The sequence below is a fragment of the Orbicella faveolata genome, unplaced genomic scaffold (assembly GCF_042242905.1).
Source record: "Orbicella faveolata isolate gen_17 unplaced genomic scaffold, um_ofav_v1 contig_14, whole genome shotgun sequence".
Lineage (NCBI taxonomy): Eukaryota > Metazoa > Cnidaria > Anthozoa > Scleractinia > Merulinidae > Orbicella > Orbicella faveolata.
The window spans coordinates 18,231,390-18,243,620 of NW_028301541.1; the positions used below are offsets into that span (position 1 = coordinate 18,231,390).

Genomic DNA, 12,231 nt, shown 5'->3' on the forward strand with positions numbered 1-12,231 from the left:
ATAATCTTCAAAAATAATAATCTTGCCAAGTAATCTGAGAAGCCTACGTGGGAAAACAAAGGCCAAACTGCAACTTTTTACTTATTTATTTATTTATTTATTTATTTTTCAATAGTCCGTCTGAGTTTCTCCCAAGCTTCCTCTCGTGGTACATAGCCAGAGAAGTTTAGTGAGACTGGTACCGAATGGTCAGTCGCGGATCACGTGTGCATGACGTCAATTCGCGGGAATAAGTAGCGCGAAATCTTATGCATGCTTTGATCGAACGTTACGATGGCTGCTCCAACAGAAAGTTCTGCTGCGGAATCTTCCTTTAGGTAAAGCCAACTCTTTATATTCACAGTTATCTCATTCACTAAATTTATAGCTGTATCTTCGGAGAGTCCTCTTAAATTAATCTCGTTGTTTTCTCGTGTTTTGCAGCGAGGAAGTCTCGAAGTTGATGGGGCAGGGAAAGCGACATCTTGTTTGTAGTGAAGTCTTGCAAGCTGTCAAATGCTTTGAGGAGGCGACCCAGAAACTGTACGTGTTTTATTTTGCAGTAAACTGCTTTGCACTTGTTTAAGATTATTCTATGCAGTTTGTAGTTGGTAGCTTTTAAATCTTCAAGGGAATTTGTTCGTCACAATAAGATTTATAGCAAGCTTATAATTATATATACCGCAAATTTTTGTCGTTTCACTTTCCCTTTAAAAACTTGGCTTCGATAACTTGTCCTTTAAGCTTTAAATTCTTCACTCTCATCTTGATCAGCAATGTCTTGACTCTAAACTTGACAATTTCCTCTGTCAAAATGCCTTCGATCGTGAAAGAGTTCCGATAAATGCACGTGGACTTGTACCGTAGTACAAAAGTACAAAATCTTTAAGAGGTCATTGAATTTTGAAGACTTTGAAGTCCAGTCCCTAACCATTAAATTTTTATGTCCAAGCAATCTTATGGACATCGACGTTACAGCTTTTTTATCAAAAGCTTTTGGGATAGGGGATCGAAGATGGGAGGTACATTTTAAATCCAGATTGTTTTTTCCATACTTACGAGCTGTTACCAAACTTTTTTGCCTTCCAACTCAGTGCTACGATTAGTTCATGTTTGTTGTATTTTTAACTTTTAAACTTCTGATGATCAAATGTGACACTTTAGGCTGTTTAACATATCCCCAACATTGCAAAAACACAAGCTTGGAACCAATTACGTTTGTAATCGTATCTTTAGCAAAATTCAGAATCATAATTGGTTCTCTGTGCACCTTTTTTTCAAGGTATCAGTGCATGATCTTGTGGGTGTCCAATTACAAGGATACAATTTTTAACTATTTATAACTGGATACCTGCAATTGGATACCCAAACCACTTGCATGCCAATTACGTGAGCTTAAATGACTTCCTTCTTGATGTTCCCTGCAGTTTTGATAACTTATAGAAAACTCTACCGACCTTTTCACTCAAAGGAAGTTCTTAATGATCTCAAAATTTGTTATTGATATGACTAATTAGTAATTGGACCTCGTGTAGTACAATTCAGGGAGTAATTGTGCTTGTAATTTCACCTCAGCCTTGTGCTTTGCACTCATGTGATTTTGAAATTACTCACCCAATTACTCCCTGAATATTAATCCACTCAGTCCAACTACTATATTTACAAGTAGTGATAACTGCTAAAATTCCACCATGTTTCAATTTTGCACAGAGATGGCCAATATGGCTCTGGTTCTGATGAATGTGGTGAGGCATATCTGTTTTATGGAAAAGCATTACTGGAACTGGCAAGGTAAAACTTCCCATAATATCCCTGTGGTCTAAGAAAAATGACAAGGAGCCCAACGAGTCCTGATCATGAAATCCTGGGTGCTCAGTACTTAAGCTTATATCAAAAAGTTTTTCCAGAGTCGCTCAAAGGCAAAAGTTAGTCTCCGGTGGGACACTTGCCTTCTGGAGCACAGCCTTACACAAAGCACAGGATTTTTGCAGGGTTTTATTTTTGCAGTTGTATATGCCATCTTTCTGTATTTCTTGTGTCCAGTTTCTTAAATCCTTGATGTTTCTGTTACTACTGATTGATCTGTAGGTCTCTATTCTATTATATTTAGTTACTATCTGTAATAACTACACCTGTTTCAAGGTCAGAATGTTCACAAAAGTAATTGTCAAAGAGACTGGCTTTTTTTTTTCATTACAGAACAGAAAATGGTGTTCTTGGAAATGCACTAAAAGATGGTATGTTTATGTAGCTGTGATTAATCACATGCACAATGGCATGACAATACAGTGGAATCCTGATTTCTTGAACCCTCAATTTTTCGAACCTCCCAATAACTCGAACCAAAAGTTATTTCTCTCTCCTCAGTCAAACACTATAATTTTACCCCTGATTTCTTGAACTGTCGATTTTTCGAACCAATTTTCGTTTTCCTTCGAGGTTTGAAAAATTGGGATTCCACTGTATTTATTATATATATCCTTGAAAATGTTAATTCAAAACTGTATATGTGGTGGTTTATAAGTACCAGATAGAGCAGTCAGAGTTCAAGTCTTAACTGGGGTTTTTGTTTTGCATCTGTGATCGATACACTTAACTCTTAATACATAGCACCTGTTTCCAATCAGAAGTAGAAGCAGGTCAGAAAAAACCCAGGTCCAATTGCCCACGGCAAGGAAATTTGCTCTTGGGTAAATGAAAATAGAAGTTTGGTGGTCTGGTGGGCAGTGAAAGTAGCCTCAGTAGTCTTGCTAGTGATAATTTTCAATCAAAACAATTTCAAAACTTAGGACTGCAAGATGAGCAAAATAATGAGTTGAAAGCATGGATTAATTTAAAATCCAAGCATACTTGGCTTGCAGTGTCCTCCAATTGGTATTAAAATTAGTTACCCTGTATCTGACACAACATTTGTCACTGTTCAGTATCTTTCACAAAGCTTAGTACCAGTAAACTCATTTTGTTATAGTCTATCACTGATTGTAGACAGTAATTATCTAATCACCCAGTAAATGATGAAGTTGATAAGCCATGAACATTGCATACCTATTGGGCAGGCAATATTTTAGTGGGGACATCTGAAAACTGAAGTCTACCGGCTGACTGGGTAACTGGATTTCAAAATTTTTTTTCCTGCCCTGATAAGTGGGTAGCACTTCTCACTGAGAAAATCTATTGACTGCAGGTGTACATCGGTCAACAAAACAACTGAGACTGCTGGTGCAAAATGACAACAAAGTCCACCATATTGAGATAGAACTACAGTGCCTAAAGAGGAGCAATAAAATTGTCCAAAACGTCGCCTTTTAAAAACATTTTAACCTCGGAAAAGTCCCGTGTAGAACAAGTTTTACTTTATTTATTTTATATGTGAACATGAGAGGTTCTGAAAATTTCAGAAAAACTATTATTTTAAATCATAATATTTTTGTTTCCAATGTTGAACTACAGTTGAACCAAAAAGTGGAGAAAGCAGTGATGAAGATGAGGAAAAGATGGGAACAGGTAATTTTACTACCTTTATTGAAGAGTGATGCTTCACAGCTGTAGCTCTTAATTATTCTGTTAGTTTTACTGATGGTGAGTGACTGGTGATGGTTATAGTTGTCTAAAGCAAGTTTGAACTGTTATAGTTGGTCCAAAGATTAAAGAAATGAGTCCTAGCACTAAGGAGAAGATCAGAGATGATGTCCATGATGCTATGGCAGAGGAAGAGGAAGGTAAACTACACAAAACTCATCTGAAAAATTATAAACAGAAAAGTAAATGAGAATTGCTGACAAAAATTGAATACCGTGTTGTGCTATACATGTATATACCAGCTTTAACGACAAATGTTGTGGTTTGTAGATCCCTCAAATAGCAGTTCACTTGTCTATATTGTGTTGTAGGGCATGAAGCTGCAAAGTTAATTATTATCATTTTTTTTTAACTTCAAAAGCAGACTCTGGGGAGAAAGATAAGGAAGGCAAAGATCAAGATACTAACAAGGGAGACAAGCGAGACGAGGGCGAGGAAGCAAAAAATGAAAATGAAGCAGAAAGTGGAGCAAAATCAGAGGATACAGCATCGACAGAAAAAACAGCAGAAGAGAAGAATAAGGAAAAAGAAGGAGAGAAAGAAGGTGAAAAAGAGGAAAACAAGGGTAAAAAAGAGGTGGCTGTAGACAAAGAAGGAGGGCGAGAGACCAAAGAAGGAGGAAAGGGGGCTGAAGGAGAAGGGAAAGAGGCTGAAGAAGGAGAGAAGGAAGGTGAAGAAGAGGAGGGCGAAGATGAGGCGATGGAGGAAGAAGAAGGGGAGGATGAAGAGGAAGGTAATGCAGATGATGATCAGGGAGAAGATAATGCCGAAGGCGCTGCTGCAGAGGGACAAGAGGTATATCCAAAAAAAGCATTTTGTATTGATTTTGATTTCCTTTGTATTAAGCTTGTTGCTACATGTGTGGGGTGTATTATTTAAATGGCTGAATAATTTTTGAATCAGGATGAGGATGCAGATGTTCCAACTATGCAGCTGGCCTGGGAATTTCTGGAACTGGCCCGCCTTATATTTTTAAGGTTTGCACTTACCTTATCATTTAGAAGACATTAAAAACTTTTATTACAGTTAAACAGAGGATAGGGCTAGATCTCACAAGCCAGAGTAAAATGTGAATGCAAAACAAACGTCTCTCTCACAGAACTCTCATAAACACAACTCCAGCCAGGAAGTACTACGATTATCAGTTGAGTAAGGCACGAGGGAAGTTTGGTTACGAAGTTTTGGCCTTAAAATTATGATGTTGTAACAGGCAACTTACCTCATTTCCATTGGTAACAATATATCAACAGCCGTTGGTCGCCTGTCGCATCGCCTACAATTTTGCATGCTTTGCCGCCAATGACGTCAAAGGCCGACAAGTTGCCAATGGATACGGAGCCAGTTGCTCGTGACAACAACAGGATTTTTACATTAAAACTTGGTGACCAAACTGTCGTCCTGCCTTACTCAACTGATAATCATAGTGAGTGGCTTTCAATATTAAGTATTCTAAAGCCAAGACTAAAGTAGCCATTAACCAATCACAAGGAAAAATGAAATAAAATACTTTTAGCTAACATGAAGCCTGGGGTAATGTGCGTGAGTGATGTATGATAAATTTTGTTTTGGTGTTGCTTCTGATTTGACGACAAAGTGGCACAGGCAAGCTTTTTAAACCCATTGCTTAGTGTAGTAATACAAAACGAAAGCAAATGGAAATCATCTTCTTCATTCAAGTTAAAAGTTACAATAGTTAACTTAGTATCTCTCTCATCCCTTATCGTGCCCCACAGGACACCTAAGGCCATTCAGAAATGCCCTGTCTTGCAGATGCTGTTACAGTCCCAATAACTTAGTATGGCATGGATATATTAGTTAAGCCCACACAAATCTGCTTTGGAAAAAAGTGTTTCGTGTGGTATATTGAAAAGGCAAACCTTTTAAAATAGCTCAATAATATTGATGCAGTTGTTTACATACAATCTTAGCCCCACCCCCATAACAATATGGCTTATTGTAATATTTGCTGTACAACTACTCAACAAGTAGTTTTTAGAGAATGTTGGATGAATATTTTGAAACCAAAGGAATAGGGAATGTTTAATGAATATTCTCAAAGCTAAGGATATGCAATTCATAACTGGTTTCAAACATAGCTCTGTTAGGGATGGCAAATGGCACCTAGAAAATCATTGGTCAGAAACTTTTGATTTGATTTTGAAATCTCAGAATTTTTTGTGACGAGTCAAAAATTGTTGTTTTGTTGTATCAGATTTTATCAATCGTCAACCCTTCTCTCCACTGGTAATTATGCATTAGACAGCTGATAATAAAATTCTGTTCTGTTTTGGTAATTATTGTTTATTATTATTTGTCTGATAACCAGTGATTAAGGTTGTCTGGTGCATTTTTAGGCAAGACAGCAAAGAGTCTCAGTTGAACTTGGGAGAAGTTTACCTCAAACTTGGAGAAATTCAACTAGAGCAAGGTAACTGCTGTGACAAAATGGCCTTTTAATATTTGTTGTTCAATAGTTTGAAAATATGATAATTTTATATATCTTACCCCCAAAAGGAATTTTGGCACTGGGGAACTGTTGTTCTGGGCAACCTGGAAAAATGTTAGGGGTAGGCAGGGGTTTAAATTAGGGCTGGACACCAGGCAATAGACCAATTTTGATATATTAGAATTCAGCCTAAAACAATAGACCTCAGTACAAGACTCTGGGGAATAACTACAGAGTTTGTGGGGTTTATTCCCCAGAGCCTCGTGCTGAGGTCTATTGGGTTAGGCTGAATTTTTATATATCGTTATTGGTCTATTGACTGGCTGTGGGGATGATTTGCCAGACTGACTTGACCATCTATCTAGGAATTTTTTTCTTCTAAAGAAGTCCAGTTAAAAAAGTTTTGCCTGAATGTGAAAACTGGTTACCTTCCTGCTGAAAATGCTTAATGAAATCCCTGGATGGGAGACCAACAATGTTACAACAAGTGGCTTTATGCTGGTTATGGGCTTACAGAGCACTTATAATAACTAACTCTCTCTTGGTATACGAAGGTAAAAGGTTAAGTCTGCATACAAGCCAAGTGACCTACCAGGGCAGAGCTTATCCTGGTTTCTGTAGCATGAAGTGACTACGAGTATTTCTACTGCCCCCTGGATGGGATGCTAGTCCATCCCAGGGTTACCCCCAGCATTAAGTTCGCCGGTACCCATTTATACACCTGGGTGGAGAGAGCCACTGTGAGAGTAAAGTGTCTTGCCCAAGAACACAACACAATGTCCCTGGCCAGGGCTCGAACCCGGACCGCTCGATCCGGAAACGAGCGCACTGACCATGAGGCCACCGTGCCTCCCTCTGGTGAAGTGAAATGTGTTATTCAAGACTCTACTGACCTTGGCAATGTTCTAGTAGTTAATGTTGTCTCTATACAGACAAGCAAGGATCTACTTTTTATCTTAACAAGCCTGTTTGGATTGACACTGGTAAACTGCTCACTAACTTATACATGTGGCCGACTTTTGATTCCAGAACAATTTGGGACAGCAGCAGAGGAGTTTCAAAAGTGTCTTGATCTTCAACTGAAGCATTTACAACCCGATGACAGACTTATCGCAGAAACGTATCCTTATTTACAATATTTGTTGATGTTACAATAGTAAACCGAGGAATATCCCTTGTCGTCTTCATCAGCTCCTTCTCCCAAGGTCCAGAACAGGGTGGGAAAAAGTGTACTTCCCAGTGCTCTACATACACCCTCCATTTTGGTTAGCCATTCCCAATGACCATAACCAGTTACAGGGTTATAGCTAAGAAATTGGTGTCCTGGCTAAGAGTTTCATTGAGCCACTCACCATTTTCGCAAGAGACCTGGAACAAAATTTTCATCCCCAATCTTGTGCAACATTTTGAATGCAGGGCTACCAAGCTTCGTGTTTACAAAATGGCGGATGCAGTATACAGAAAGAGAACATGCTAAACAAGTGCTCAAAACAAGATTTTATTTCAATTACTTGGTATAGTGGCACCGATACTCAAGGCAGTCATGAATTTTCCAAACTTTTCATTTGGATGGTTTGATATGGTTCAGATATTGAATCATTGCATGTTTGCAACCTACACTATTCATTGTGTTTTACCGAGTGATCCCCCAGCAAAATCCAGCTGGTGATCACCTCTTTCTCAGCCGGTGAATTTCGCTGGCAGCCGGCACTTAGTGACAACCCCTGTGATTGGTACTTCCTATCTGCTTTGACCCATAGTCATAATGCCTCTGTCCTCCCATACAGTGAAATCTTCTTTTCAAGCGCAGCAGGTCATTGAGTTACTGCCAGTTTACTGACTGAGATTGTTTCCCATTTCTGTAGTCAAAGTATTTTGTCCACAGAGACTAGAAAATGGGAGAATAAATCCCAAACAAAACCCCAAACCTGGAGGGCTGGGCTCTCCTAAGGCCACTCTCTCTGTCATATTTGAAACAATTGGATGCGAAAATCCCAACTGGCACAGCTCCATCAACATGTGTAATCTTCACCACCACAATACCTTAAGTGCTCGAATGTTGATCGATACATGAGTCAGTTAACACTTGGTTGTATATTGACTGACACTTGATTGAGTGTTGATTGGGTGTTGATCGAGATGTTGATTGAGTGTCGACCTAGTGTCAACCAAGTATCAATCGAGATGTTGATCTAGATATTGATTGAGTGTTGATCGAAGGTCAATCAATAGTATCGATCGACACTCGACTGGGGATGCCTTTAGTACACGTGATCTGACATGTCTACATGGTTACTTTGTTACCTTGTTGCTAAAACATTGTCTCTGAGCCCTTCTTATAAGACTGTAAATTAACTGAGTACATTTCATAAAGTGCGTTCCCGAGAAGAACACAGTTTCCTTTGTTCAATACACTGTCAGAATTAAACCAGTGTGTTTTAGTAGAAATCACAATAATTTTATCCTTAACAGTGTCCAAAGAGCTTATAATATGGGTCTGGCTTACAGCTTACAACCAAATTACACCAAAGCAAAGGACTTCTTTAATCAAGCCTTAGATGTTATAAAACTCAGGACTGAAAAGTTAGAAGCTCGCATTGCAGAATGGGAGTCCAAGAGCAAAGGAAAAGGAAAAGCCACAGATGACAATCCATGTGTAGTGGATAGAAAAGAACTTGAAGAGTTGCAGAACGTGTATCCAGAAATCAAAGCTAGAGTAAGTTGGTTGGATCATGTGTACAAAGGCATCTGCAGTCGAGCGTCAATCGATACCCTCAATCAATACAAACAGTACAGTAGAATTAAGGGCCCCATTCACACTATAGTGGAGAAATATGAAAACGCATCAAATGTTTTCTGTCCACGCAGTGCTGGAGAAGTTTCAAAATGCAACAATCACGGCCATTTTGGATTTGTTTTTGAGAAAGACTTGTGCAGGGAAATCACATGATTATTGTGATTTGATTTTCTTTGAAAAGCTCTGTTTTCAAAATGTTTTCTGTCCACACTTGAAAGCAAGCCGGTATTTTCAAATTCCTCTGGTTTGAAGACCATGTGTGAAAAGTTCTATTTTCATGACAGATTAGTGTAGATGGTAGGCCTAACCGTAGAAATAAAGCTGTGACATTGTCAAATTTCTCTGGTGGAATGTGTTTGGGGCCTAAGTGTACAGAAAAAAGTCAAACGTGAAAACAATACACTAAACTGAACTAAACTACACTGCAATGCTTCATATTACCTTAAAATAAGTAAATTTAAAGCGATTTATTATTTTCTCATTTCCAAATTACCTTTAACCTCTTGCTTATTTCTAGTTTTGGTACCCATCCTTTTATGTGCAAATGAGATTTCATTCACATGCAAGTTCAACTCATTTTGGGTCATGTGTACTAAAGGCATCCGCTGTGAAGTGTTGATTGGTACTCTCAACTGACATCTCGATCGATACTCGGTCAACACTGTATCAACACTTGATCAACAGTCGGTAGATAGTTGGCTGAGTGTCGAGCGACTCATATGAATCACTCAAAAATTAGTAGACTCTTGGCCAACTGTCGACGGAGATGTTGATGGAGTGCCAATCGAGTGTCAACCGAGGTGTTGATGGAGTGTCAATTGAGTGTCGAGCGAGGTTATTGATCGACACTGGGCCACAGATGCCTTTAGTACACATGATCTCTCATTTTCATACTATTGGTTGTGCACCAGGCCTCGCTTTGATAGAGAGGCTTAATTAAGGCAAATCTGAAATGGGCTATTAGTTTCCTTTTTTCCCTTATTGTGGACTTACAAATGAACAGTTGCTGAGAACTCCCTTTTGTTCCAGTTTAAAGTCAATAGGTGCATAATTTTGTGATAAAGTTCTCTGGTTCTTTGTTGCTGATAGGTTGATGATGCTCAAGAGATGATGAATTCTTCTGGCACTCAGGTGAAATGCATTAGACATCATACATCAAACACGAAAGACTGTCTTTGACCACATTTCCAAACACCGAGAAGAGAGGTGAAAATACATGTAGTGGTGTATTTTTGACGAACATAGAGATGTTTGGAAATGTGGTCAAAACATGGTCATGAGTGTTTGATATATATCTTTCCAATAGAAACTAAATCTGAGGAGAAAATGGAGAAATAAAGTTGTAAAATCTCGGATATCCAAACACTGTCATGGTCATGAATTCTTTTCTTTAAACTTGATGAATTATTAAATGCGTTTTTCAAGAGCAGTCACTACAACTCTGGATTTTTATTTTTTGAAGCCTGAATCAACTACAGAAGAGGGCTTTGGGTCAAGTGGACAAGGCAAAAGTGATGTGCCTGCAAGCACGGTAAGAAAATATTGATTTAATGCATGGTTGGTTTAGGATTTATTGGTTTGATACTTTCATGTTTTTGATTGACATAATATGACATTATGCTGTTTGTATCTTGTTTAGATACCAATTAAGCAACCTGCTACGATGATACCAGTCCGCAGAAAGGTCAGGAGAAATGCCTCTCAAAATGAAATTGGTTAACAAAAATTTAATGATTGTGATCAGAAGTCTACAGATTGCCCATCTTGTGAACTTCCATTGTTACCTAAGAAATCATCCTTTTTTAAAACAGTATATATATAATTATAAAACTCACTGCTCAAGGGGTGGCGAATGGTCCTTCAAAATCTCTGGGTCTCACAAAATTTTAGTCGAATTTCGTGAGTCTCACAGTCTCGTTTTTTTTTTAGCAGTTACTGGTACATGCGTCTTGCAGTCTCAATTTTTATACAAAGCTGTCTAGGAGTATTGATTTTTCACAAGGCTAAGGGTCTCAAAGTCGATTTGTTTACATGATCTGTTTTTATAAATGAAATCTTCTTGTCACTTGATATTGAATTTCAATGAAACAACTTTCAAATTTCTGAGAAAAAGTTAATGCTAATTTCTCCTAAATTGTCTGAATTCCACAAAAATCTACAAAACCTACCACAACGTCTATTTTAATGCCAGAATTTTCAGTTCCAGCCAGCTCGAAGAAGCTGGCTAAAAGGCTGCACAAGCTCATTCTAGCTCTCAGTTAAATCTGGGGCTTGAATTTTAAGAGTCTGAATGTCTCACACTGGCACTCAAAACACTTTGAAGTCTCAGTCTCGCAATCTAATAAGTCTCAGACTCGCAGATAAAAACACTCATCTTGCTGTCTCGCAAAGTCTCGCATTTACCATTCTTCATCCCTAACTGATAATTAGTGTGATGGCTACTAATGAATGCTCATAGCTTGTCATGCAATCTTTCCTCTAAGATGAGATTGTGTGACAAGCAAAAACAACACTAATGGAAATTATGCCCTACAAATATTTTGTATTCAGTCTGTTTTGGTCTTCCTGTTTGCCCTAGAGGAAGCCTGAAGAAGAGGGTGATAGTACTGTAGCTCAAAACACAGAAGCACCAGTTAAAAAGGCACGTAAGGAGGAGGACCCGCCGGCAGCTCCTGTTATTACTGAAAATGGACATGTTCCAAATGGAGGTGTCACTTCCACGAAAGAAAGCTAGAAATGTTGTCATATTTTGTAAATAAAGTAACAAGATATTCACAAACTAATGGTATGAAAAAAAAAATTATATTACTTGAACAGGTGCCGTTACCTGAGTCCATCTCAGCTCTGCATTCAGCCTCTTCCTACCCAGCCTGGTAATCTCAAATTGGCTTGTGTGCTTGAGGTCTAGTGCAATGTAGGAGCCTTCCCTCCCTCGCACTCCTCCCCCCCTCCCCCCTCCCTCTCAGCCCACATATACAGTGTCTTCTCAAGCAAGGCGATTTTTGTATGTTGTCTGCTGTAGCCTCTGCTATGTGCAGTGTCATAGTAAATGGTTTGAACCCAGGAGTATCAGTAGTGCGTATAGTGTGATTGTCCGGGTGACGGTAGTTCTGAAAAGAACTGTTGATCACATTATACGAACTATGTGCAGTGAGATGTTAAGGGCCCATTAACTGATTCATGCACGCGCTCGCACGCGTTGCTAAGGAGGTGAAATTTCACTTCTGGTCACTTACGTCAGCCTGAGCACGGAAAATAAAAACAACTCAAAAACTTGCAAATTCACATACATTTAAGATGTTTTTCTTCGTGTTTCGCAAAATGCAAAGTGAAAAAAGTACAAGCAAAGACAAAGTAAGGGGACAGAAAAACAAGAGCAAAAGAAAGAGAAAAACTAACTCTGTGTGGCTGTTTGATCTTGCCAAAGTGC

The 12,231-nt window shown here is 38.7% G+C and overlaps 1 protein-coding gene across 2 annotated transcripts; it reads left to right on the plus strand.

The window, feature by feature from the left end:
• The first annotated feature begins 202 nt into the window (after positions 1–202).
• On the plus strand, positions 203–11,580 carry LOC110064554 (protein HGV2-like). 2 transcript variants are annotated; one of them, XM_089286826.1, is made up of 15 exons: positions 203–317; positions 424–522; positions 1,690–1,770; positions 2,179–2,216; positions 3,430–3,483; positions 3,612–3,698; positions 3,920–4,353; positions 4,462–4,535; positions 5,913–5,986; positions 7,034–7,124; positions 8,486–8,720; positions 9,891–9,932; positions 10,264–10,332; positions 10,441–10,485; positions 11,380–11,580. In XM_089286826.1, the coding sequence occupies exons 1-15, from the start codon at positions 274–276 to the stop codon at positions 11,533–11,535; spliced, it is 1,623 nt and encodes a 540-aa protein (XP_089142952.1). In that variant the 5' UTR covers positions 203–273; the 3' UTR covers positions 11,536–11,580. The 2 variants fall into 2 exon arrangements, with proteins under 2 accessions (XP_089142952.1, XP_020627275.2); XM_020771616.2 differs by having other exon boundaries at positions 253–317; positions 3,923–4,353.
• Positions 11,581–12,231: the final 651 nt, after the last annotated feature.

What these genes read in the sequence shown, in the direction of transcription:
- LOC110064554 (XM_089286826.1), top strand. Translation starts at nt 274, where the DNA reads ATGGCTGCTCCAACAGAAAGTTCTGCTGCGGAATCTTCCTTTAG. An exon ending in CTGCTGCAGAGGGACAAGAG is followed by an intron (nt 4,354 to 4,461) that starts GTATATCCAAAA and finishes TTTTTGAATCAG; the next exon opens with GATGAGGATGCAGATGTTCC. An exon ending in AGAAATTCAACTAGAGCAAG is followed by an intron (nt 5,987 to 7,033) that starts GTAACTGCTGTG and finishes TTTTGATTCCAG; the next exon opens with AACAATTTGGGACAGCAGCA.